The sequence below is a fragment of the Nematocida major genome, assembly GCF_021653875.1.
Source record: "Nematocida major strain JUm2507 chromosome Unknown 2337, whole genome shotgun sequence".
Lineage (NCBI taxonomy): Eukaryota > Fungi > Microsporidia > Nematocida > Nematocida major.
The window spans coordinates 59,053-83,444 of NW_025952947.1; the positions used below are offsets into that span (position 1 = coordinate 59,053).

The following is a 24,392-nucleotide window of genomic DNA, read 5'->3' on the forward strand; positions in this document are numbered from 1 at the left end:
CACCCGAATAACAAAGCAGAGAATGCCCCTTTTATGGGCAGAGGGTAAGCTCCTGCAAAGAAAAGGCCAGAGTGCACGGCAGGCTTGCCTGCACCTTCCTGAAAGCCTGAAATAAATTGCGATAGCAGATATTGGGCGAAAAAAAGTCTAACTATTGGTTGTTTTTTCCTTATCTTTATTGGTGTGCAGCTTCATTCAGGGTATTTTCGGCGAGGCGGCGCTTGGTTTTATGGAGACAGAAAGCATAAACCGGATAGAGCACGAGCTTGCATTTGACAGCGAAGACCTGCTTAACTCTCTTTCAATTACAGCCACAACTCCGCCCGCCCACCGAGTATCATATATGACAGTTCCTGAGATGCCAGAAGTTCTAAAAAACAGGGTTATTCGCACAAACAGGTGCTTCAGCACGAAAGTGTGCATGCTTGACTCGAGCGGGTCTCTCCTTCTTTCAGCAAGCGACTCCGTGTTTGCGTGGAAAATACGGACTCCCGAGGGGCACACTGTGGGCAAGCTCCGCAGAAACATCATAGGAACAAAGTATCTCCTTCGCCCAGTTAAGCAAGGAAGCACGGGCTGCTTCATAAAGTACCACGACCTCTACTCCAGCGCCGGCCCGAGGATGTTTAGCGTCTACGTTGACCCTCTGGATACGCCGCACAAGAAGAGCCTGCAGGAAAGAGTCCAGAAGAACACGTGCGAGTACGTTAAAATGGTGAATAAGCCGCCGCAGTTCAACCACGAAACAAACTCGTACGTCCTGAACTTCGACGGGCGAGTCACCATGCCCTCCACCAGAAACTTCCAAATAATACACCCGAAAGACACTTCGTACATAAGCATGACATTCGGGAAAGTGGCAGAGAACGAGTACATTCTGGACTATGCGTATCCCTGGTGTGCGCTAGATGCATTTTCTGTTGCTTTGTCCTCGTTCCCGTCTAAGTTCTGGCTGGAGTAGAGGGCATTAGTGCTTTGTTCTTTATCTCCTCGGGACAAAGCATGTCAAACACCTCAATAAATGGGTGCTCTTTTTTCACCTCTTCTTCGCACTGCAGAAGGGCTTTGTAGAGCTTCTTTTTTTTCATGGGCTTGCACATTTTTGCACGAATTTGCTGCCCGGCCTGCCAGGGAGTTTTTTGTGACGGGCTAGCGCGGGCGTTAAAGCAGGCCCGAGAAAAACGCGAATTTCCGCAGCAGATGGCAGGCACAAGCTTCTGCCCGGCCAAATGAAGGTCTCACCCAAAACAGCCGCAAAGGGGCAATGGGATAGCCTAAGAGTGTGCGTATATAAACATGTGGGTTTATTTTTCTATAATTTGCTCTTTCTGATGGGATCACCCAAAGAGCGTGCATCTGCTTTCTGCCGCTTTCAAGGCAGAGCCTAAAAATGCGCTGGAAACGGCAGTTTAGGCCTATTCTCCTGCATGTGTTTTTCCGCATAGGGCTTCCAGATGGACGTATTTCTCCTGGGTGGGCCATACTGACCAACACTAGCTATTTTCCACGCACAGCGAAGGCTTGCTTCTGGCCTGGGGTGTGAGGCCAGACTCCTCTATGTGCTTGATCACTTTGTCCAGTGTTTTCCTTCTGACAGAGTGCTCGTCCTTTTCTGCGTCCTCCAGGTAGTGGAATGGCTTGGACGTGCCCTCCTGCACCAGAAGTTGGTCGATTCCAAATAAGCCCGACGCCTCTTCTTCTGAGGGAACGAGCACTCCCCGAGACTTTTGCGTGAATATGTGGACTTCTGCATTTGCATCAATATATCCGTACACACACTCTGCTGTGCATGCTATCTCCCCTAGAGGAGAGAGATTTTTTACTATTCTGCCTAGCTCTCCATTGCCCAGCAGAGACTTAACGTACGGCCCAGGGAACCCGCACAGAATGTCTATGTATAGAGAGTAGTCTTCGACTAAAACCGGGCCATTCACTAGCTTGTGCGCCGACAGAAGCTTGTGCTTCACCACCTCCAGAGACGTTCCCTGGATCTCTACAAGATCGTGGGATACGAAGGTATACTCAATGCGTCCGTCAATATACTTTTCTATTTCTTTCTGTTTTCTTGGGCTTCCCGTGACAATTGCAATCATTTTCTGACAGAAGAAAAAATATATTTATAGCCGAAGCATCTGCACTGGGATGGCATTCAGAGTGTGCGCCCGGGGGATTTTCCTGCTCAGAGTGGGGGTGTGCTCATGTGGGCAGAGATAGTCTGGGTCTTGTGCGGGGTTTTGGCGCAGTTTTCAAAGTGCATGAAAGGATCTCTGGGCGATGTTTCCGTGGAGGACAAAAAAGTGCGTGTTTTGTGCTTCTATCGCGTGGAAGGTGCGCCCTTGAAGCGCAGGGCCGGAAATCCGTGCAGTTTCTCGTATAAAATGGCGAGCAGAAACAGCTGCTTCGAAAGTGCAAGAAAAAAATGCAAGAAAAATATCCCAGAGCCAGTACGGTTTATTTCTGCATGCACAGGGAAGTATGCACTACTTCTTCAGAGCATGTGCGTTTGAAAAACGGGCATGATAACTGGTAGAGGAGAGGGCAGGTCATGATTGCACGTTTGGCCTGGCGAAAGCACATTTCAGAGGATTTTGCGTGCAGGAGTCTGTGCACAAGAGACTTCGAATTATTCAGCCGCAGGGTAGGGCGCAAAAAGGAGAAGACGCAGGGGATAATGAAAAAGGGGCGATATGAGAGAAAAAAAAATCTGATAGGCCAGTAGCCAAAGGGACATGCCTCCTATTTAGGAGAAGTGCCCCAAGGAAACATATATAATGCAGAGAAAGCTAGAGTCGCATGGGTAAAACACACAGAAGAGAAAAGTCAATAGATAGAAGCGCCATGAAGCCAAAAGAAGCAAAAAATCCGCTTATAAAGCCGGTCCAGTCGATTCGAATAGGCTCACCGTCCATGGGGTCTAGCAGAGACCAGTCTAGGACGCACATAAAGATGGGAAACATTCGGATGGATGGAGGCAGGCCGCAGGCTGAAGGAGACATAACGCTGGACAACTACAAAACAGAAGGCGAGCTTCAGATAGCCATGAAAAAGATCAACAAGGCAGCCAAGAAGATAGAGGAGGCGCACGCCCAAAAGAAAGCTGTTGCTACTTGGGAGGCCTCCGACTCTGACTACACCTTGACGATTGATCCGGCCATGCAGAAGATAGAGTTCGAAGAAATACCCGAAAGCTTTTCCGAGGAGTCAGAAGAGTCCAAGCAGATGCGGATTGAGTCGACCCAGGCCAGCGACTGGGAGGACTTCCCGACCGAGGAAATGCCAGTTCTGAGGAGCAATGTAGCACTTCACACATCCCTTGGAAACATGCGCATTTCCGACGCAAACAAAAAGGCCAAAGCCCCGCTCTCTGGAAGCTCTGCAGGAAAGGCAATGCATCCAAAAATGCACGAGCTGCTTACAACCCCAGCACATCTGCGGCACACCGGACGAAGGTTTGGAGAGGCCAAGACGGCCCGCCAAAGCGCAGGCTCCGGAAATGCCCCGCTGAAGAAAGCAGCATTTGCGCATGCGGACAACATAAGGCCAGCGGTCAACACGCCAGACATGGCAAAACACATAAAAGGAAGTGCGCCCACATACACGAGCGAAAATGTTTTGGGGTACAGCAAAGTAGATCCGAAGACAAATGCTCGGGCGACGTACTTCAACATAATGCAGAACAAGCAGGCACTTGGCGAGCAAGGCAAGAGAGGCAATGGCTCTGGCCTGCAGAGGGGCCCAGAAAAAACGGGCAGCCAGATGAACGGAAGTGCTGCAGGCTCGAAAGTTCTGGGGGGAAGAAGTGCAGGATCTAGCGCAAGAAGTGCAGGATCTAGTGCAGGGTTTAGCGCAGGAAGTGCAAGAAATGCAGGATCTAGTGCAGGGCCTAGGACAGGATCTAGCGCAAGAAGTGCAGGGTTTAGCGCAGGAAGTGCAAGAAATGCAGGATCTAGTGCAGGGCCTAGGACAGGATCTAGCGCAAGAAGTGCAGGGTTTAGCGCAGGAAGTGCAGGAAGTGCAGGATCTAGGGTAGGATCTAGTGCAGGAAGTGCAGGGTTCCAGACAAGCCCTGCAGATCACTCTGCAGTGGCAAATGCTAACAGAATTCGAGCTACAGCGCTTGCGCAGGAGGCGAGAGTAGTAATGACAGAGAATGGCCTGGCACAGGTGCAGCGAATGCAGCGCAGGGAGGTTGTGGAAAGAGTCTACAAGACAAAAAACCCATCAAAGCACGATCCCTCGCTGAAGCGCGTGAACCACAAGGTACACAACAGAGTTGCAATGAACGAGTATGCAAAGGCGACCAAGTACCCCTCAACGTACAAGCCGCCAAAGATGAGTGACCTTGAATAAACAGGACAAGACTATTTATTTTCCAATGGTGCAGCAGGACTGCAGGCTTGGCAGAATACTTCACGGATTATCCGGATTTCTGCTATTGAAGTGTTTATGTTAATATGTTATTGAAGATATTATTGTTGAAGGGAGTGCTGTGTTGAAGGTGCTATTGATGGATTGAAGGCGTGGGTGCTACTATTCGTGCGTTTATGGTGCTAGTATGCTGACGGAGCAATAGCGTCGTTTTGGCATTAATATGTTTGCGCTGATGTGTTTATGGTGCTTATGGTGCTTATGCTGATCTATTGATGTGTGTGCTGCTTCTATGATTGGAAAAGGCCTTTGTTCTTTCACTGTGGGCTGCTTGTGCGAGAAAAAGACGCTGTGAGAAGAAAAAAAACCGAGGGACTGTGCCAGAATGCGGTGGCAGGGGGAATATTCTCGCGCCCAGCAGGCTTTGCACGTGCTGGGCCTTTCCCTGGCTGAAACTTCGGCAGGAAGAGGCTGTCTGCAGCTCTTGCAGGCTTTTTGTTGCAGTTACAGTTACAAAGAAGGGGGTGTTTGCATCAGAAACACGCGCGGCAAGGAGCAAGGGGCAGCGTGCAGGCAAAGCGGGCAAAGATGCGTGCATTGCAGAGACTTTCAGCAATTTATCCTCGGACATGCACGGGGGCATGCCTTTTTCTATTCTTTTGTTTATTTCGTTCTTTATTTTTATTGTAGAATGTACATAAAGATAAAAACCCTCGAAGGAACTGAAGTTCAGCTGGAGGTGGACCGGAAAATGAAAGTAAAAAGGGTAAAAGAGCTTCTCCAGGAGAAAGAAGCCATTTCCATAGAGCAGCAGAGACTTATTTATGCAGGCAAGCAGCTAGTCGATGCAAACGACTTGGAGGCGTACGGAATACAGAACTACGACGTCCTCCACTTGGTGCTTGCGCTGCGGGGAGGGGTCAGAGACCCGTGAGAACAGGCTTTACCTCCGATTTTTCCACTGAAGATATTGCTGGGAGGCGAGGAAGTCCACCATTTGCTTATACTTCAGAGACTCAACAAACTCCTTCGAGTTAATTAGAAGGTCCAGGATGTTGAGGGCCTGTGGAAAGAAGAGGCATTTTGCGTACTCGGGCCTTTTCCAGTACTGCAAATACTCAAGGAACTGCCTAAAGTCTGCTCGGTTGAAGTACCCCTTTTGGTACAGGTGCTGCAAATACTGCGGGTTGCACAGGCACTGGACAAACTCCAGCTCCTCAGTGAATCTGGACATGTGCAGCAAAAATAAAACAAACAAAAAGGCGTCTGCCCAAGCAGGCAGCGCCAGGCAAGCCAGCATCTCTGTTTCAGGGCATGCTTTGCATAGAATTCAGGATACGTTGCATAGAAATCAGCATGCTTTGCATAGAATTCAGGATACCTGAAAAAGCGTTTAAAAGAAAAGTCCCAGCCCTTCCGGGGTTCAATCAGCATCGAGTTGATCACGGGGAGGGAAAGACCAAGGCACGCGCACTTTCACGGGCTTTGCAGGCCGGCGGTGGAGACATGCAAGACCTAAGCTAGGCTTCGCATGCCAATTCTGCCGAGAGAAGAAATATTGTGCAGACTTTTTCGCGTGCGCCTAGACTTTTAATTCATATAGAGCCATAGCGTGAGCTGCTTGAATGCACACTTTGGGCATTTGACAATAGCCTCTGCTGCTGCGCATAGAGCGTGGATGCCCTGCATGCACAGCGCCAGCAAAGAACACCCGCTGAATAAACCCCAGAAAAAGCTATTTCGCACATTTTTTCTTTGAACGCGCCTACATTCTTGCTCAGCTGATTTTATTAATTCGGATATTTCGAGTGCTTACTTCTTTCCCTTTTTCCCCTTCTTTCTCTCCTCTGCCCTTCTAAGCCCGGCCTTGTCCTTCTTCATTCTTCTGTCGGTCATCTTGAACCTGCCCTTCAGCCTGGGGACGCTCTTTGAGGGCCCTGCAAAGATCATCTTCGGCCTTTCCCGGACCTCCTTCTTCATTGCCCCCTTTCGCACGGCGCGCATGTCCATTTCCTCCTCTCCGGCCTCAAGCCTGTCCCGGATCTTCTTCAGCTTCCTCTCAACTCTCCGCATTCTCCTGGCGCGCATCTCCTCCACCTTCTTCGAGACGGTCACTTTCTTCTCCATGTCTTCTCGGTCTTCGTTGTACACGTGCCTCCTGTTGTACTTCTCCTCGTCGTTTCTGAAGAAGTGCGGGAGGGTTTCGTCATCGTCAAAGACGTACCGGTCGATTCCGTCGTTTTCAAACTCCTCTTCGTCCGCCTTCAGCCTGTACCCGCACACTTTGTCCTCCATAGCGAGGGAGGACGAGCACGAGTCGGCCTCCTCATCGTCCATTTCCTCGGAGTTTCCGTCGTCTATTTCCTCGTCCTCGCTCTCCGTCTCCTGCTCGCTCTCGCAGGCGCCCTCGTCTTCGGACTCCGCCTCCGTCTCTGTTTCGTCGAACAGGTTGTCCTCAAAGAAGTCTCCGTGCACGTTTTCCACCGTCTGTATGTCTTCCTCCGAAAGCCCAAGCTGCTTTGCCCTCTTCGCGAGAATTTTCCTGCGGGTGACTTTCTCCCTTCTCTGCATGACTCGCTTTGCCTCGGCGATTTCTGCCTCCTCCCTCTCCGCGGGGGTTCGCAGGTCGACAACTTCCTCCGGCGAGTTTCCGCCCTTGCTGCCCACGTACGCCCTCTGTATCTTCTTCAGAGTCCGGACAAGCCTCCGCATGTCCGTGTCGTCAACCACCTGCAGGTCGTCCAGAAGCGCCTTTGTCTCTTCGTCGACCATTTCGTGCATGCAGTCCACGCGCACTTTCGTGCACTTCGCCAAGTCAATTCTCTCTGCGAGCAGGTTCGAAAGCGTCCACTCGCCCTTTTCGCACTGCGCCTCCAAGTCCGCAAAGAGGAACTGCGGGTCGAAGAACTTCTCGTCGAGCTGCTCGGGCTTTTTGTACCCGCGACAGACGAGGAACATTTCAGCGCTTTCTGCTCTGCTGCTTCTGGGCTTCGTCGCAAGACACTCTGCAAAGAGCTGGTTCAGCATCCACATCAGAGAGCTGAAGTCTCTGGATCTGAAGACTTTTGTGACAAAGGCCCCGTTTTTCTTGAGGATCCTGCAGGCCAGCTTTGCCGCGTGGCACACAAGCTCGTTCTGCACAAACGCGTCTTTCTCCCAGGACGCCCCCACATTTGGCGCTCCGTCGTGCAGGACAAGGTCCACTTCAGTCTCTCCAACGGACGCCAGAATCTCAGAGACACAGCCCTTCTCTGTTATATCGCCAATTATCGTGTGCACGCCGTGGATGGGCTTTATCGGGTCTAAGTCCACGCCAACTATTTTGCTGGGCGGGCGCACGGTTTTAGAGAGAACCTGCAGCCATCCCCCCGGGGCAGCGCACAAGTCAACTGCCGAGTGTATGTTTGAGAGCAAGTTGTATGCCTGGTTTAGCTGTATCAGCTTGAATGCAGATCTAGCTCTGTATCCGTGCTCCTTTGCTAGGAAGTAGTATTTGTCCAACCGGCCTTTACCGACTTTCTTCTTTCGTGCTGGCCCAACTTTCGCCATTCTTAAATTTTTTACTTGGCTTTTACTTTTATGGGAGGATTTGTTGTAACGTGTGTAGATGGCCGACACAGAGACGCAGTTCGGGAAATATTTCCCATTCTGAAAATGGCTGCTTTTCAGGTGCAGATCACAAAGGAGTTTATACCAGAAATTGTGAGCGCTGAGGACGTGCACAGCCAGCTCAAAAAGGAGAGAAAAGAGGCGAGGATGCCAGAGTTTGTCCTTGTGGAGGAGAAGTCGGAGTCTGAGGTGCTGTTTATCCGAAACAATTCGGGCCTCGACGAAATAGAAATATACAACATGGTGGTGGAAAGCACCAAAAGGTCCGAGTGCATACGAAGGATTATACCTGTCCTGTCCATATTTGTGCTGAGAACGGAAAACCTCGCCCGGGAGACGAAGAAGGCGTGCGACAAAATATCTGCGCAGGAGTCGTTCCGAATAAGCCTGTCAAAAAGGCTGAGCTCGCGCCTGAGCAGCGAGCAAATCATCACGACTGTCGCCGAGGGCATCCCCAGGAAGGTGGACTTGAAAAGCCCCGACAAGGTTGTGATGGTCGAGGTGCTGAAGGACATTTGCGCGATAGGAACCCTGCGGCCGTGCCCTGGAAACTTCAACATAACAAGGAATCCTCGCCTGCAGTGATGCATAGCGTGGCTTCCATGAGGCCGAATAGACATATAAATTCACAGAAAGCACGGGAGTTTACTTTCTGCAGAAGCCGAAGCTCTGCCCGAGGCTTGCCGGGCGGGAAACCGACAAATTCGCGCATTTGCGCGCTCTGAGGCAGCACACGAAGTTAGCGTCTCTTTGTGCAGGCTCTTCTGTGCACTCTATGCAGAATAAAGCTCTAAAACTCAGACTTTTCTTCTTCAAAGCGGCGAGAGCCGGAATTTCTTTCACTCCCTTTGAATTCGGGCTGGACTATCCGAGAAGCCTGCAAAGAGCCCCAAAGAGCGCCTTTGCATGCTGGAAACCGCTGTGTGCGTAGGAAATTAATCAATAAATCTAGCTAGTTACCCCAGCAGCCATCTCTTGGGCTCTCATCGAGCTATTTTGGGCTCCCATTGGGCTTCCATTGGGTTCCCTTTGGGATTTCTGCGTGTGTCCAGGCAAGAATTCTCGGATTTTGGGAAAAACTAATTTTGCCGCGTTAGGGAATATTGGAATTCTGATCTAGACCGCGCGCGGAATTCTAGAACATGGCGGCCTCTGGATTAAAAGTATTTATAGACGAAAAAAATCACAAGTCAATGATACAAGGAAAAAGGTCCTCTAGAAGAAATCATGAATTTCTTGCGCAGGTTTTCAGCGCACATAGCAAAACATTCCCATCCTTCCGGGTGGGTGCTAGATACTTGGAAAACAGAAGGAGCGCACACAAGCATATTTCGTTCGAGGAAAGCATAGAGACGGCTGTGGGTAGGATAGTTAAAGCGAGTACTGACCACCCCCAAGTCCTTTTCTACTCCATGGCTGTTCTGATGTGCCAGATCGCAGTGAACTTCTTTATTCTTTCCAATAGAGAAAAGCACGATCTGTATCAGGATATTTTGTTCACGTGGGACGTCATAGAAAGATACGCTATTGACTCGTGCCCAGAATTAAATGGGGATTTTTTCGAAAATCTTATGAAAGCAGTCTTTGGCATAGGAAAGGACTCTATTGAAGAAGAAGGCTCGCCTGGGATGGTGTGGAAAATGCACGATGCAATGAAGCACTGGGCCCCCCGCCTTTTAGGAGGCTCTGACCAGGAGGGAACTTCTGTTCACGGAATGGAGTACTCTGAGCTGCTGGAAAAGTTTGAAGAGCTTGCAAAGCAGGACGGGCGCGTAATTGCCAGCATGCAGAACACAGGAGCGTGGACCATGATCCGGGAGCTGTACATGCAGACCATGAACAGAGTGGGGGCAGCGCCTTCGTCTGTGCAGGAGACAATTCTTGTGCTGCAAATAGACAAGGCGTGCCGAGACTACTCGCCGTCATTGGTGATTGGCGGAGGAGTGGTTGGCTCTCTTCGGATAACCCGGTCGCAGTACCTGGAGAATGTCCTGGGAGAAGCAATCCGGCTGCCAGAAAAGTACCCGATACAGGCTATTTTGAGCGCTGCAAAGACGTATGAGTATGCGCCGCTTCTGTACGCTGCTCGGGCGCGCATGCAGGAAAAAGGGGCAACAAAGGAGGATGTCTCCCTGTTTAGCCAGCTTATTTCTCTGGACTTGCACGAGCCTGCAAGCATGAGCGAGGCCACCCGAGAAAAGGCGAAGATTCTGAACGAGGAGTCCGAGAAAATGAGCAACACAATGCTTTTGGAGATGTCTGCGTACCCGTGCAAGAAGAGGGAGAGTGACTTGGTCAAAAAGAAAATGATGTCTGCGTACAAGGCCATGCTTGCCAGCAAGTGGACTCTTTTGCAGACGGAGTCGGCCGAGCAGGTGGAAAAGGCGCATGCTCTAGTGGAGAAGTGCAGCGAGGCGTGGAGAAAAGTGATGGGGGCGATGGCAGAGGAAGAGAAGAGTGCTTCGAGCGAAGAGCCGCAGCATCTTCCGATTGAGTGCAGTGAGGGCACAGACTCTGCCTGCAAAGAGCCTTCTGAAGAAATAAAGCCGTCTGCATTTGTCCCTGAAAATATGCAGGAAATCAAAACAAAAGCAGAGGTGGAGGAGAAGTCTGGCAGTAAAGAGTCTCCGCACTTTATAAACACGAATGTGCAGGGCGCGGTGCAGGCCCCAGCAAGCACGCAGAGCCAGAAGAGTCTGGGGGTCGGGCAGTCGCCAAAAGAGCAGATGTGCTCGGACGCGAGATGCAGGGTGTTCAGAACCCGAGTGGACGACAGCCACTTGCTTGAGGTGAGCGACGCATTCAGCCCGGAGGAGGAAGCGAAGAAAAACTGCAACAGAGTGGAGGAGCTGAAGAGCTACTTTGGGGGACTGAAGTACGCTTGCTTCTACACGAAGAGCATGCACGATGGGATGAAGAACCTGTTCAAAACAAACCCGCAGGTGTACAAGAGCCTGAAGCCGCTGTACAGCGAAGAGTTCAACAAGGCCATCTCGCGGGACTACATTCGGGTGGCGCGAAAGAGCCTCTTCAGGGACGCGTACATCGAGCTCATTGGAGCACGGAAAAACAGCGAAATCATCAACCAGATGCGAGACGAAGTCATTTTTCTGAAGTACATGGATACCCTGCAGAACCAGGTTTTGGAGCTTGTGATAGCCCAGGAAAAACCCAAGCACCTGGAGCAGCAGGTCAAGGCCCGGGTGAAGCCAAAGCCGACCTTTTTCCAGCGAATTATGAAGAAGGTGCGGAGCTTCATGGGCTCGTGCATTGAGAAGCCACAGCCTCTTCCAAGCATAGAGGAGGAGATGGAAAGATGGGAGACTGCCAGAAGAAAGAGCCTGAAGGAGGAAATTGTTCTCACCAAGAACACGTCGGAACGAGTTTCCCAGGGCTTCCTTAACGTGTCAAAGGCGCTGGTCGATCTGATCAAGTACACAAATGGGTATGTATACAGAAAAAACCCAGACACCATCGACGTAAAGGAAAGATACGCGCGGTGGATAGTGGAAGAGCAGCCCGTGGACTACGAGGCTGTGAAAAGCAACCCAGACGAGCTCCGGGCGCTTTCCATGGTTTTCAACAGATACATTCGAGAGTACGACGGCGGAATTGTGTCAAAGTACTTGTACATTGCCATTGCAGAGCGGGCAAAGAAAGTTCCGCTGGAGAAAATAGACTACGGGCTGGGCCTGATAATGATGGCCACAATGGGGTCTACCTCCATATGGATACTGAAGCATGTGATATACACAATTGAAAAAGTGGCAGAGTACGAAAAGACAAACTTTGTCTCCTACCAAAGCATAGTGAACGTGGTCGCTCCGAACCTCCTTGCGGACGATGTGCCATACACACTCGACACTTTTTCCATCGCACTGGACATCGCGCACTCGCTTTTTGCGGTGGCCAGGAATGTGTCCTTCATAGAAACCTTCTGAAACGATGCAGAGGTTTCTCCGAGCTTCAATAAAGGAATGCTTCTTGACGCGTACTTTTTTAGCGGCGTGCGCGCTTGGCGCTCTGCTGCCGTGTGTTGTCTCGAAAAGGCTTTACTGCGGGGGCGCGGCCAGGCCAGAAAACAGCTGCTCTTCGCTCGTGGCACGGCCCACCTGCAAGAAACGTGCATCTCTAGAGAGTGCTGGGCTTGGAGGTGAAAACGAGCAACCCAAATAGCACCGCCCCAGAGCAAGCCGCTTCTGGAAAGCATGCCAGCGTGAAAGAAGCACTTTTCCACGGGGGCTTCAGCGCATTATTGCACACCCAAAGACGCTGCGCCTTCAAATACTCCTTCGCCAGGCTGCGCCAGAAGAAGCTGTTTCGGGCATGGGCGTGCCTCAGCATTCTCTTTGGGCATGCACGAGGATTCCCGCTGTCACACGCGCAAAGACAATTTGATTGCGCTGAGAGTGCGAAAATTTGCACGCCAAAAGACGCTGCTTTGCACACAGAGCAGAGCCTTCTATGCGACACTGCTGTGCGCCCTCCCAGAGAAGGAGATTTTTCGCGATTTCCGGGCAAGTTCATTCTTTGTGGGTGTTCTGGCTGTGCATGCGCGTATAAATTAAGTTATTATTTTATTTGGATGGAAGAAAGGATTGCAGGGCGATTTGAAAAAGCAAGAGTCAAGCAGGTTGTTTCGCACAAGAAAGAGCCGTTGGCGCTTGCCGTTATGTACAACGGGGACTTTGAGCTGTGGAACACCATAGGAATGAACCTCATAAAAACAGGAAGCATTGGAGAAATACCTGTCCGGGCAGCTGCATTTGTTGAAGACTGCGAGTGCTTTGCCGTGGGGGGAGACGACGGAATGCTTCGCCTGTACTGCACAGACTCGTTCAAGCTGAAGCACAAGGTGCAGGCGCACACAGACTTTATTCGGTACATTGCAGTGCACCCTGTCCTGCCGTATATAGCCACCTGCTCCGACGACATGCAGATAAAGATATGGGACTACTCAAAGGAGGTGTCTTTGATAAAAACCCTCTCGGGGCACACGCACTTCGTGATGTGCGTGGACTTCTCTTCGAAAGAGAACAAAACGCTTATTTCGTGCTCGCTGGACCACAACATCATTGTGTGGAACATTGAAACAGGCGCGGCTGTGAAAACCCTGAAGGGCACCGGCACTCCCTTGAACACCGTCAAATACATAGCGGACAAGCACATAGTGAGCGGGGGCGACGACGGGAAAATCAACATTTGGGACGGGTCTTTGTACACGCCCATAACAAGCGTCTCTGGGCACATGGGGCCGGTTACTTCTGTGTGCTGCACGAGCAGAGGGTTTGTCAGCGCGGGAGAGGACGGCCTTGTGCGAGAGTGGAGCAAAAAGAGCTTTAGGCCAGAGTCCTCTGTTTCTGCGCGCGTCCAGAGAGTGTGGGGAGTCTGTGCTGCGCAGGGGGGAGACCTCCTTGCAGGCGGGGACGAGGGGATCTCTTTTGTCCGGCAGACGCAGAGCAGCCTTCTCTACAGCTTCATAAGCACGAAGAGCGAGGGAAGAGTTGTCATTTCAGACAGCACGCAGATTAAGCAGATAAAAACCAGCAATCCAGGCGCTGCCAAAATTGTGACGACGCTTTCGTACGTGCCCGACAGAATGTGCTTGTCGGAGAACGGAAGGTATCTGTCCGTTGAGTCGGACGGGATGGCGTACATATACACTGTGCTTGGGTTTCTGCTGCAAGTGTCTGTGCCCGGGCACTCTCTTGTGTGGACAGGCCTGGAGGAGTTTGTTATTGTGCACGGAAGCAGCCTCGTGCGGTACACGGACTTTGAAGTGGACGGGAAAGTGGCTCTTTCCCCGGAGCTGGACGGGTCGGAGATAAAGAGCGTTAAAAAGGTCGATGCGCATAGCATGCTGATCAAGACAGAAAGCACGCAGTATCTGGTCGGCCTGAAGGGCAACGTTTTAATGGAAGTTCCCGAGGCGGAGGGAGTCTATGCGTACAACAACGTGTACGTGCTTTTGTACAAGGACCGGGCAGACATAGTGGGGAAGAACGGCAGCCCGAGCAGCCCCGATAGCTCGCTCAGCTGCAGAATAAGCAGCTGGTGCGGAAAAGACAACGTGGTCTTTCTCCACACAGGAAGCAAAATAGAGTACTTCGTGCTGAGCGAGAAGAGCTCGCCCACAAAAATGCACGCAGTCACGCTTGGGACACTTCCAGCGAGCGGGGTTCTTCTGGGCGTTGTTGCAGGCGGAGTTTGGTGCTTGGATGGCGGAAAGGTCTTTGAGCACAGCGTGCAGTGGGGCTTGGTGAAGTACCAGAGCATGATAATTTCCGGGAATGTTCCCTCTGAAATACCAAAGGAGCACTTGAAGGAGTGCATACACTTTCTCATGGGAATGGGCATGCTGGAGGAGGCGTACAGGCTGGCAGACGATCCAGACGAGAAGTTTGAGCTGCTTGTGAAGCTGGGCAAGCTGAGCGAGGCCATGCGCATATCCAATACAGAGACAAAGCACAGCAGGCTGGCCGAGCTGTTTGTAAGAAGAGGGCATGTCAGAGAGGCCCTGCAGTGCGCCCAGAAGGGCGTCTCCGTGGAGAACGAAGTCCTTTTGGCTGCCCTCTGCAACAGCATGGAGGACCTAAAGAAGGGCGCCGAGAAGGCGTGCCAGCAGGGAAAGGGCCTTGTGGCGCTGGCAGCTGCGTACAGAACAGAGAACTACGAGCTGTGCAGGAAGGTTCTGCGCGGGGGCGAGTTTGAAAAACTGTTTTGTAAGACACACGGAGGCAGTGCTCCGGGCAGGGAAGAAAGCCGCGAATAAATGGCTATTATAGGAGCTAGCATCTAAGGCCGGGCATTTCCGGAAGGAAGGCTGCCTGGACTTTTTCTTGAAGCAGCAAGGCAGACTGTCAGTTTGGGCGTTTGCAGCCAAATTCTGCATTTTCTTTCTGTGTGATTAAAGAGCAGCTCCAGCGCAGAAGCCGGCTCGAGGCTTGAGAAAACTCGGAGAAATTCGGGTTATTCGGAGAGGCGCGCCAGGCCAGCCCAAAGGCACTGCGCAGAGGATGGGCTCTTCTGGCCTGCAGCTGCGCATAATTGCCTGTGTCTGCCGGTTTATTTCCCTTTTCTGCGGGTAAAAGCATGCAGGGCACGTGCAGTGTTGTATGCTGAAAGCAACCTTCATTTTGGAAAGAAACTTTTGGAAGAGCCTTTCCGACTTTCTTAGTTTTGCAAAGAGCCCCAAAAAGCGCCTTTGCATGTCAGAAACAGCTGTGTGCATAGGAAATTAATGAATAAATCTAAATAGTTCTCACAGTGCAGCGCAGCAGAAAGGGCCTGGCGGACTTTGGGCACGCATTTCCCGGAGAAGGGGATGGCCTCTCGCAGGGCGTTTTAACAGGCAAGAGCGTCCGAATAATTTAAATGGGCAAATAGATTTTTTCTATAATAATGAAAGAGCGATGCACCGTGGTGAAGCTGAATCTGCAGTTTCACGAGGACTCTGCAATATTCTCAGTGGCCGCCGTGGAAAGGGGCGGAAAAACAGTCATAGCAACCGCGGGGGGCGATAAGGCGATTCGGCTCTGGGAGTACGCGTACACGGGGGAGCCCCCCCGGGAGGAGTTTGAGTACAAAACAGCTCTCTCCGAGGGCTGTGCGATCACGCACATTTTCACGCTGGCCAAGCACAAGGGAAGCGTAAACAGCGTTGAGTTTAGCAAAGACGGGAAGTATCTGGTCTCGGGCGGCGACACGGGCACGGTGTTTCTGTGGGATGTGGAGGAGGTTATGCAGAGCACTCCGTCCGAGGAGGACCGAAAGTACCAGGGGCAGCCCGTTCTTGTGCGGGAAAGCGACGGCGCAGACATATACGAGGTGAAGTGGTTCGCCGGAAAGATTCTTGTGGGGACGTCTGCGGGCCGAGTCGAGCAGTACGCGCTAAGCACCGTCTTTCCCGGAAATTCCCAGGGAAAGGAAAAGGCAAAGGGCGGCGGAGTTCTCCCGGAGAGCGCGGCGGCAGAGCAGGGCGGGAAAGAGGCAAAAAAGCCCGGGGTCAAGATCCGGATGATTGAAGAGTTTGCGCCCAGCCTGGCGGCAAAGTGTGTTTCCTCAAAGCAGGTGCACAAGGACACCATACAGGGGATAGCGTGCACGGAGGGCATGTTTGCCACGATAGGAAACGACCGCGTGGTGAAAGTGTTCTCGCAGGACGGGAAGCTGATACAAAAGGTCTCAAAAAAGTCTCTGATATCAGACAAGCACGCCTTCTTTTTCCGACGGCTTTTCTTCGGCCCGGACGGAAGCCTGTACCTTCCCTCGGCCACACACGAAGGGAAAAACACCGTGAACATTCTTTCCCCGCCGGAGTACAGGGTGACAAAGGCCATACAGGGCTTTTCCTCGTCAACAGTGTGCGCCCTCGTTACGCAGCGGTTCCTGGTTGTCTCTGAGGGGCGAAACCTCTATGTGTTCAGCGAAAAGGAGCACGCGCTGGCGTTCAGAATCGCAGACTGCGCCTTTTTGCCCATTACAGATGTGGTGTGCATCCAGGACACTCCCGAGAAGGTTTCTCTGCTTGTGTCATCAAATGACGGATTTCTGAGTAATCTAATTGTGTATTCTGCAGAGTAGATTAATAAAAAATTTGCAAATATGCAATGAATGCAAATAATTACATGCCACCCCCTATGAGCAAGAAAGGGGAAGCTCCAAACCGAAAACAAGCAGAAGAAGTGACAACAAAAGGAATAGAAAATCTCAACCCCATACAGTCCTTTAAAGGCCAATTGATATCTGCGAAAATACTAGAGAACATGGAAAACATGAAAATAGACACGCCAACTCTGGTGCAGAAGTACGTTATGCCGCTGGCCCTGCACGGGAAAGACATGCTGATATCTGCCCCTACGGGAATGGGGAAGACGATTTCTTTCCTGGTGCCTGTGCTGAACACGCTGGTCGGCGCGAAAAGCCTGGAAAAGCGAGAAAAGTCCTCGAAGTACTCGCAGATGTACAAGGGCGGACATGGAAAGCGGACCATAAAGGCGCTTATTCTGACCCCGACGCGAGAGCTGGCCCTGCAGATCCACAGCGAGACCGAGCTGCTCTCGAAGGGCATGTCCATATCCGCCGGGTGCGTGTACGGAGGAGTGTACAGGTCAGACCAGAAGGCCGACATCCGGAGGGGGCTGGACCTCGTCATTGGAACGCCTGGAAGAATACTCGACTTTATTAAGGACGCGACAGTCAACTTCGATCTGAGCGCTGTCCAAATGCTCGTATTCGACGAGGCCGACCGGATGCTGGACATGGGTTTTGAAAAGCAAATCCGGGAAATCCTGCAGCACTTGAGCCCAGAGATGTCCAGGCAGACGATGATGTTTTCTGCGACTTTCCCAGCGCCGGTGCGCGCGCTTGCAAAGGAGTTTTTCCAGAAGGTGCCTGTGGAGGTGCACGTCGGGCACGGGCTGCTGGAGAAGATCAAGCAGGAGCTTGTTTTTGTTGAGGAGCCAGACCACTATAAGCAGGAGAAGAACGAGAAGCTTATGAGCCTGCTTCAGGAGTATGGATACACCCCCAGCGACCCTATAGAAATGGCACAGAGCAGGAACAGCATGTTTGGCCGCGGCGGAGGCCACTCCACGCCGAATCTGACGTGGGCGCACAAGAAGAAAGACGCGGAGCCAAAGAAGGAAATAAAGGAAAGGGAGCAGCCAGAAAAGAAGCAGCACAAAATAGTCATCTTTGTGGACCAGAAGGTCGAGTGCAACAGCCTTTCCCAGCACTTGCACAGAAACGGGATCAGCTGCACAAGCATCCACGGAGACAAGTCGCAGCAGGAGAGAGAGTCCTCCCTCGGAGACTTTAAGAGCGGGGCGCTGCCTGTTCTTATTGCAACGTCGGTGGCCGCCCGAGGCCTGGACATTCCGGGGATTTCCCTTGTTGTGAACTACTCGATGCCCTCCGACATAAACGACTACGTGCACAGGATAGGCCGAACCGGGAGAGCGGGGAGGTCGGGAAGGGCCGTGACCTTTATAGGCCGGGGATCCGCCCACCAGGCTGCCGACCTGATAGAGATCCTGGAGAAGGCAAAGCAGACGGTGCCTGCGTTTTTAGCAGAAATGCTGAGCTTTAAGGGCGGCCGAGGCGGAAAAGGCAACAGCAGAAGCATGTCATCATCCACATACAGGAAGAAGGAGGACTCTGGGCAGCACTTCCAAATAACCCGGGAAATAAAGCACAAAGAAGTTCCTGTGCTAAGCAAGAAAATAGAAATACAGAGGAATATGAGCTGGGAGAATGACATATAATAAAAGTTGTTGGTTTGCGTGTGTATTTTGGTCCGCCACGCGCGGGCGCGTGTACTGCATAATAGTCGGCCAGAAGAGGCTGCATGGAGGATTGTGTGCTTCAGTTTATGCTTTTATTTTGTCGTTACTTTGGGCTCTGGCTGTTCTGCGCGAAAACTCCGTTTTCCTTTCCAGCTGCCTCCAGGCCCTCCAGGGCCTTTGAGCTCTCCCAGGGGAACTGGCTTCTCCCAAAGTGCCCGAAAACGGCAGTCTCCTTGTATATGGGCCTGTCGAGCTGGAGAGCCTTCACGATCTCTCCCAGCCGCAGGTTCCAGTTCTTCTGCACAAGCTGCAGTATCTGCTGGTTTGTGTATCTTGAAGACCCGTACACGTCAATGTAGAGCGAGATCGGGTCTCGCACGCCAATTGCGTAGGAGATCTGCACAAGCGCTCTCTTGCACAGCCCCGAGTCAACAAGCGACTTTGCAATCCACCGGGCTGCGTATGCGCCTGTTCGGTCGACCTTGCTCCAGTCTTTCCCAGAGTACGCGCCTCCTCCGTGCGCTCCCCATCCGCCGTACGAGTCCACGACGAGCTTCCTGCCCGTTAGCCCGGAGTCCGCCTTGGGCCCGCCCACCACGAACTTTCCGCTCGGCTGCAGGACGTACTTTGTGCTGGAAAGCAGCCGGCTGTCAACGACCTTTTTGATTAAGTTCTCGATCAAAAACTCCCGGATGTACGCCGTCTCAACGTCCGCCTTGTGCTGGGTGGATATCACAATTGTGTCGACCCGAATCGGGGTGAGCGTGCAAACGCCATTCTGCACGCTTTCCTCGTACTCCATTGTCACCTGCGTCTTGCTGTCTGGGCCGAGCCAGTGCGTGGTGCGCCTAAGAGCCTCCAGCCCCTGCCCAAGCTTGTGTGCTAAAGCGGCTGTTTGCGGCATTCTTTCGGGGGTTTCGTCCGTGGCATACCCGAACATGATTCCCTGGTCGCCTGCGCCCAGGTCCCACGGGTCTTGGTTCTCCTGCTCGAGCCCGTCTGAAATGTCCATGCTTTGCTTTGTTATGTGCGAAAGAATCGTGCACGCCTCCGGGTCCAGGCCCCACTCGTGCGTGTATCCTGCCTCTCGAAGCACCTTTCGCGTGACTTCTTCAAAGTCCACGGCGGCCTTTGTTGTGAGCTCTCCCACAAGCATGACCAGCCCGGACTTGATAACTGCGTCGACTGCCACACGGGAGAATCTATCCTGTTCTAAGCACGCGTCCACAATAGAGTCGCTTATTTGATCGCATATTTTGTCTGGGTGTCCCCTTCCAACGGATTCGGAAGTAAATAGAAACCGCCTGTTCTGTTCAGATGTCATTAAAAATTTTATGCACGCGCAATTTAAATAAAAGAATCTTCGCTGCTCTGAAACGAAAAGCCAAAGTGTGCCGCTGTTTGTATTATTACGACCAGATGTTGTACACCGAAATGCTTTCTCCGCGCACAAGCTTCTCTGCTGTGTCTGCAAGCTCTGGGTCGTGCGACTGGCTTAGCAGCACGTATCCCGCTCTATTTTTGAGGCTCTGTCCTGCCTCCTGCGTCACCATCATGCACCCGAGCGGGTATTTGGACCCAATTGGGGCGTGGTATGCGCTTTGCACAACCTTCACCTGCACCTCCTGCGCAGGCATGTTCACGGCCTTGTTCAGGATCTCGCACTTGCTTAGGTCGTTTAGATAGATGTACTTTCTGATGGTGTCTCCGAGCACCCGGCTGTAGTTGATTTTCTCTGTCTCGTTCGCTGTTTCCAGGAGGTTCAGCGCAGGGAGGGAGTACCGCGTGTTGTCGTTGTACGCCAGCTTGAAAATTATGTACCCGACCTCCTTCAGAATTTCCGAGGTGTAGCACATCTTCAAAGAGGGGATTGTCTTCTGCCAGTTGATGAACCGCAGCAGGCCCTTCAGAAGCGACGACAGAACGGACGCGCTGGTCTTGGCCTTTATCTGCGGGTTTCCAATCTCCTCCTGCACGGTCTTAAGCAGAGACATAAACCCCCGGATCAGAGGCACCACGTACGCGGTGTAGTCTGCGTCCTCCTGCACCCACTCGGACTTGTTTAGCAAGAGCGCCAGCGTGACAAAATATTTCACTTTCTTCGGGTTTCTGTGGGACACAATGGTCTGTGTGATTTTGTCGCGCAGGATGGAAATGAGCTCCATCTTTCTGTGCTTGATGATGTGCGAGAAAATCAAGAGTATTTCCTTGTCCACCTGCACGTCTGCAGCATCCAGCATAATGCCCACCATTTGCTCGCTGAGCGTGTCTGTCTCCACCATGTTCTTCACAAGAATCATAAGCTTCTCTTTCAGGAAGGGCGACGCCATGTGCTTGGAAATGCCCTCGGTGAGTCTTTTGACAAAGAGCGACTTCTCGATGAAGAGGCAGAACTTGCGCGCGTCTGGGGTGCTTTCTGTGTCTGCTGCGGGATTCTCGGCCTCTTTCTTGCACTCTAAGTAGTAATCGGCGATTTTCACCGCATGGGTGATCGCCAGATACACCTTGTCTCCCCCCTCGGAGCTTTCCAGGAGAGACATCAGCTGGTTCAGCGCCTTTCCGTCCTGCTCCTGTATGGTCATAAGAGTCATTGCAGCCACTTTGTCTTTGAACGTTCCCTCGTTCAGAATAAACTCCGTTAGCTCGCCGTCCGTTCTGAACGTTTTGTTGACAACGTTCCGCGTAAGTCTGGGCTTTGGGGCCGGGGCCTGTTTCTCCCCTCTGTAGTACTTTGGCGCGTGTCTGTTCTCTTTTCTCTCTGATTCGCGGCTTCTCTCGTTCTTGTGCAATTTGCCTTTGTGCGCCATAATAAAATTTTCAGCCAAATATTTATACGCCTGCGCTGGGAGAGCCTTCGCAGAGTTGCCCGAGAACACGCGCGAATTTTCGCACAAAAACAGCCGCGCCTGCGCAGACTCTGAAATCGGGCGGTGTCTGGCAGGCTTGTTTGTTTTCTTTATATTGGGCAGCCAGAGTCAACAAACAAATGCAAGTGCGCTTCTGCAATACAAAGGAAACAAGCCACGCGGCCTTGCTCTTTGCAGCCAGCGCGGCAGTGCGGCTTTTCTGCATATCGCACCCCGACTCTGTGGTTTTTGACGAAAATCACTATCTTGACTTTATTCAGATGTACTTCAACAGGGAAGCTGTGGTTGACGTCCACCCGCCGCTGGGACGGCTTTTTGCGTACTTCATAGCGAAGTGGATTTTGGGCAGCAAAGGCGCAGGCGCCAGAACAAGCCCGTACATCGGGAAGGCGTACGAAAAGACCGTTCTCTCCTTCAGCTACGTGGTCCTTCGGTCCGCCTCCGCGCTGGCCTCGTGCATCAGCGTTGTTGCAGGGTTTGGGATACTGCGCGAGCTGGGCGTGCGCAAAAACAGGGCCTTTCTCTCCTCTTTGCTGCTTCTTTTTGACGGGGCCATGCACAGCATATTCCGGCTCTTTATGATAGACAGCTACGTGCTGGCCGCGATCAGCCTCATTCTGCTCTCGCTGGTGAAAATGAACAAGCACGCAGAAAGGACGCTGCAGAGGCCAAAGGAGCCAAAACCCCGCTTTTCCTGTACAGAGGCCTCTCTGGCGGAGTGCGGGCACGCCAGCCCAAAGACGGTAAGCATTTGCACCAGCACGCCCGCGCAAAAGCTCAGGCTCCACCGGAAAAAGACAGCTCCAGCAGAGGCTCTCGCCAAAAAGTGCAAAAAGCGCCCCGTATGCTCGCCCAGGAGCTACTTCTGCGCGCTCGAGTGGGCGTGTGTTTTGGGAGTGGCACTGGGCATTGGCGCAAGCTTCAAGTGGGCTGTTCTTCCGATGGGAGGGCCCATAGGAGTTTACCTGCTCACGGACCTAATACGGTCCAAAAGGAAAGGATGCGGGCTTCTGCGGGCGATGCTTCCGTGCGTGCAGGGCGCTGCTATTCTTGCGCTCTCCGCTTCTGTGTACCTCTCCGTGTTTTTTGTGAACTTTAGGGTGCAGGACGCGTATTCGGAGAAAACAAACGGGTGGTTCTCCTTTGCGTACAACGCGACTCTAAAGGGCTCGCCGCACTCTCGCTACAAAAGGCTCTGCATCCCCGCGGGGGCAGCAGTCCGCATAGGAATCCCTGAAATGAGCCAGTTTCTTTCGGTAAACAGCAGCCTTCTCTCCGTGACAAAAAGCACCGAGCAGTCCCCAGAGTGGACGCTCACTCCCCTGGAGAAGATGGAGTACGGCGCGCCTCTCTACATACAGCACGCGTCCGGACTTTTCCTGAGCGGGGAGGCCCCTTCGTTTCTGTCGAGAACGCCTTCCCCCATGCGAATACTCCCCGCCCCCAGAGCCGCCCTGTCAATAGCGAGCAGCCGCGGGCTGTACTTGAACCCTGCAGGAGAAAGCGGGGCGGCATGGACGAAGCACGCGTGCAGGCTGCTCGTTCTCTATGGAGGGCGCGAGTCCAGCAGTCCTGCAGAGAGCGCCTCCATAGAGTCCTCCGAGGTTACTCCGCAGGGCTTCTTCCAAAAGCTCTGGGAAGCCAACAAAGTCATGTACCAGTGCAACAGCACGCTAAGCGGCACGCACACGTACAAGTCTTTCCCGAGGGAGTGGGTTTACAGCCCCAGGCCCATCCACCTGTGGAGCGGCGCTGTTTCGGAGACGGCAGCCGAGCACTCCCAGAGCTACAACCCGACAGCGCAGATATTTTTGGTTGCAAACCCCTTAATTGTTTTTTTGGCCGCTGTCTCTTTGTGTCTCTACCTCGTGCACGCTCTGACCACAAAAATAAAGCGCAGGGCGCTTTCCCACGTCATTATTCTGGCTGCATATCTGTGCAACTACTTCCCGTACTTTCTCCTCTCGCGGGAAACGTACACGCACCACTACATTCCCTCGTACTACGTGAGCATTCTCGTGCTGGGGTATCTCCTGGGGCAGCTGCCCGTGTTTTTCCACGGAATGACGGCTGTGCTGTGCGGGGCACTTTTTGCGGTGCAGGCTCCCCTTGTGCTGGGAACTCGCACTTCGTACGAGATGTGCAGAATTGCCCTCTGGTTTTCCGGCCAAAAGACAGCCTGCGACCTGTTTGATGCATTCTAAAATGAATAAACCTATTTTATAAAAGTGTCTTCTGCCTTATAAAAGCAATAAAATTACTTCAAACACTCCAGAAATGGCAAGCCCTGTGCACTCTCCAAGGCGATCGGCGAGGAAAGTAACAAAGAAAATGACGTATGCAGCCCTTGTAATGCGCGCCATCCAGGCCTCGCCCTTTGGCAGGAGCACGATAGACGAAATATACGAATACGTGGCAAAAGAGTATCAGGAAGATCTTCCGGGGGAGCTATCTGGGGTGTGGCAAAGCTGCATCCGGCAAATTCTGAGCCGGGATGCGCGCTTTATAAAGCTGCCCCGAATGCCGGGCGTGAAAGTTTCCGAGTGGATATACTTTCCCCCCTTTGGAGACTCAGACTCGCCCCCGCCCAGGATGAACCAACTAAAACAAATAAGAAAAGAGCTAAAAAAGAAAGGAACATACAAAGTATTCAAAATAAAAAAAGAAAGAGAAAACTGAGCAGTCCATTTACTTACCAGGCCAAGTGCTTGCCTATAAAAGTACAGCCAATTACTTACAGCTCTTGTGTGGCTGCTGCCTTTGATTTGTCGCCTTTGGACTTTGTCTCCATCTGCGAGGTTGGGCAGACTCCTCCCTCCTTAATGAGCCAGTGCTTTCCTAGGTTGTTCAGCTCGTCGTCCTTTCTAATGGCGAGGGAAATGTACTTTGAAACAATCTTTCTTTTGTTTTCCTCGTCACAAATGAGTTTTGCTGCTTCAATTATTTCTCCAAGCACGTACTCAAGGAGAGCAGCAATGGCCACAATGGCCTTGTGCGAAACTCTCATCTTTGTCTTGTCTCTGAGTATTCTGTGCAGCTGCGCAGGCTTAAACACCACCTTGCTGCTGTTGCTGGCCTTCTTTGCTGATGCTGGATCCTTCTTACCTTTTCCTGTTCCCATTGTAATGTTTTTCAAATTATTCTGTATTTATACTTTTAAATAAAAAGGCGGGAATGTTTCCCGGTTATTTCCTATTAGTCTTGGCTTTAGTCCGGTCCATTGCGAGGCGTGCTTCGCGCGTGCGAAGGGCCTGTCCGCGTG

At 52.1% G+C, this 24,392-nt stretch overlaps 17 protein-coding genes across 17 annotated transcripts; 10 read left to right on the forward strand and 7 right to left on the reverse strand.

The window, feature by feature from the left end:
- Positions 1-229: 229 nt before the first annotated feature.
- On the forward strand, positions 230-961 carry NEMAJ01_1577 (tubby; the record flags this gene model as incomplete). The annotated part of the gene is made up of 1 exon (XM_047915415.1): positions 230-961. One exon carries the CDS (start codon positions 230-232, stop codon positions 959-961), a length of 732 nt encoding a protein of 243 aa, XP_047771372.1.
- Positions 962-1,493: 532 nt separating this feature from the next.
- NEMAJ01_1578 (inosine triphosphate pyrophosphatase) lies at positions 1,494-2,093 on the reverse strand (the record flags this gene model as incomplete). The annotated part of the gene is made up of 1 exon (XM_047915416.1): positions 1,494-2,093. The coding sequence occupies one exon, from the start codon at positions 2,091-2,093 to the stop codon at positions 1,494-1,496; it is 600 nt and encodes a 199-aa protein (XP_047771373.1).
- A 700-nt stretch (positions 2,094-2,793) lies between these two features.
- NEMAJ01_1579 (uncharacterized protein) lies at positions 2,794-4,350 on the forward strand (the record flags this gene model as incomplete). The annotated part of the gene is made up of 1 exon (XM_047915417.1): positions 2,794-4,350. One exon carries the CDS (start codon positions 2,794-2,796, stop codon positions 4,348-4,350), a length of 1,557 nt encoding a protein of 518 aa, XP_047771374.1.
- A 709-nt stretch (positions 4,351-5,059) lies between these two features.
- Positions 5,060-5,302, forward strand: NEMAJ01_1538 (ubiquitin-like protein Nedd8; the record flags this gene model as incomplete). The annotated part of the gene is made up of 1 exon (XM_047915376.1): positions 5,060-5,302. One exon carries the CDS (start codon positions 5,060-5,062, stop codon positions 5,300-5,302), a length of 243 nt encoding a protein of 80 aa, XP_047771333.1.
- Positions 5,303-5,311: 9 nt separating this feature from the next.
- Positions 5,312-5,602, reverse strand: NEMAJ01_1539 (mediator of RNA polymerase II transcription subunit 31; the record flags this gene model as incomplete). Its single annotated transcript, XM_047915377.1, has 1 exon — positions 5,312-5,602. One exon carries the CDS (start codon positions 5,600-5,602, stop codon positions 5,312-5,314), a length of 291 nt encoding a protein of 96 aa, XP_047771334.1.
- Positions 5,603-6,180: 578 nt separating this feature from the next.
- NEMAJ01_1580 (AdoMet-dependent rRNA methyltransferase SPB1) lies at positions 6,181-7,917 on the reverse strand (the record flags this gene model as incomplete). Its single annotated transcript, XM_047915418.1, has 1 exon — positions 6,181-7,917. The coding sequence occupies one exon, from the start codon at positions 7,915-7,917 to the stop codon at positions 6,181-6,183; it is 1,737 nt and encodes a 578-aa protein (XP_047771375.1).
- A 30-nt stretch (positions 7,918-7,947) lies between these two features.
- On the forward strand, positions 7,948-8,562 carry NEMAJ01_1581 (tRNA acetyltransferase TAN1; the record flags this gene model as incomplete). The annotated part of the gene is made up of 1 exon (XM_047915419.1): positions 7,948-8,562. The coding sequence occupies one exon, from the start codon at positions 7,948-7,950 to the stop codon at positions 8,560-8,562; it is 615 nt and encodes a 204-aa protein (XP_047771376.1).
- A 557-nt stretch (positions 8,563-9,119) lies between these two features.
- Positions 9,120-11,918, forward strand: NEMAJ01_1582 (uncharacterized protein; the record flags this gene model as incomplete). The annotated part of the gene is made up of 1 exon (XM_047915420.1): positions 9,120-11,918. The coding sequence occupies one exon, from the start codon at positions 9,120-9,122 to the stop codon at positions 11,916-11,918; it is 2,799 nt and encodes a 932-aa protein (XP_047771377.1).
- Positions 11,919-12,562: 644 nt separating this feature from the next.
- Positions 12,563-14,749, forward strand: NEMAJ01_1583 (coatomer subunit beta'; the record flags this gene model as incomplete). Its single annotated transcript, XM_047915421.1, has 1 exon — positions 12,563-14,749. One exon carries the CDS (start codon positions 12,563-12,565, stop codon positions 14,747-14,749), a length of 2,187 nt encoding a protein of 728 aa, XP_047771378.1.
- Positions 14,750-14,884: 135 nt separating this feature from the next.
- Positions 14,885-15,208, reverse strand: NEMAJ01_1584 (uncharacterized protein; the record flags this gene model as incomplete). Its single annotated transcript, XM_047915422.1, has 1 exon — positions 14,885-15,208. The coding sequence occupies one exon, from the start codon at positions 15,206-15,208 to the stop codon at positions 14,885-14,887; it is 324 nt and encodes a 107-aa protein (XP_047771379.1).
- A 170-nt stretch (positions 15,209-15,378) lies between these two features.
- NEMAJ01_1585 (chromatin assembly factor 1 subunit B) lies at positions 15,379-16,560 on the forward strand (the record flags this gene model as incomplete). The annotated part of the gene is made up of 1 exon (XM_047915423.1): positions 15,379-16,560. One exon carries the CDS (start codon positions 15,379-15,381, stop codon positions 16,558-16,560), a length of 1,182 nt encoding a protein of 393 aa, XP_047771380.1.
- Positions 16,561-16,586: 26 nt separating this feature from the next.
- Positions 16,587-18,242, forward strand: NEMAJ01_1586 (ATP-dependent RNA helicase DDX3X; the record flags this gene model as incomplete). Its single annotated transcript, XM_047915424.1, has 1 exon — positions 16,587-18,242. One exon carries the CDS (start codon positions 16,587-16,589, stop codon positions 18,240-18,242), a length of 1,656 nt encoding a protein of 551 aa, XP_047771381.1.
- A 124-nt stretch (positions 18,243-18,366) lies between these two features.
- On the reverse strand, positions 18,367-19,587 carry NEMAJ01_1587 (S-adenosylmethionine synthetase; the record flags this gene model as incomplete). Its single annotated transcript, XM_047915425.1, has 1 exon — positions 18,367-19,587. One exon carries the CDS (start codon positions 19,585-19,587, stop codon positions 18,367-18,369), a length of 1,221 nt encoding a protein of 406 aa, XP_047771382.1.
- An 85-nt stretch (positions 19,588-19,672) lies between these two features.
- Positions 19,673-21,070, reverse strand: NEMAJ01_1588 (uncharacterized protein; the record flags this gene model as incomplete). Its single annotated transcript, XM_047915426.1, has 1 exon — positions 19,673-21,070. The coding sequence occupies one exon, from the start codon at positions 21,068-21,070 to the stop codon at positions 19,673-19,675; it is 1,398 nt and encodes a 465-aa protein (XP_047771383.1).
- A 179-nt stretch (positions 21,071-21,249) lies between these two features.
- NEMAJ01_1589 (uncharacterized protein) lies at positions 21,250-23,334 on the forward strand (the record flags this gene model as incomplete). Its single annotated transcript, XM_047915427.1, has 1 exon — positions 21,250-23,334. One exon carries the CDS (start codon positions 21,250-21,252, stop codon positions 23,332-23,334), a length of 2,085 nt encoding a protein of 694 aa, XP_047771384.1.
- Positions 23,335-23,407: 73 nt separating this feature from the next.
- Positions 23,408-23,809, forward strand: NEMAJ01_1590 (uncharacterized protein; the record flags this gene model as incomplete). Its single annotated transcript, XM_047915428.1, has 1 exon — positions 23,408-23,809. The coding sequence occupies one exon, from the start codon at positions 23,408-23,410 to the stop codon at positions 23,807-23,809; it is 402 nt and encodes a 133-aa protein (XP_047771385.1).
- Positions 23,810-23,864: 55 nt separating this feature from the next.
- Positions 23,865-24,251, reverse strand: NEMAJ01_1591 (histone H2A; the record flags this gene model as incomplete). Its single annotated transcript, XM_047915429.1, has 1 exon — positions 23,865-24,251. One exon carries the CDS (start codon positions 24,249-24,251, stop codon positions 23,865-23,867), a length of 387 nt encoding a protein of 128 aa, XP_047771386.1.
- Positions 24,252-24,392: the final 141 nt, after the last annotated feature.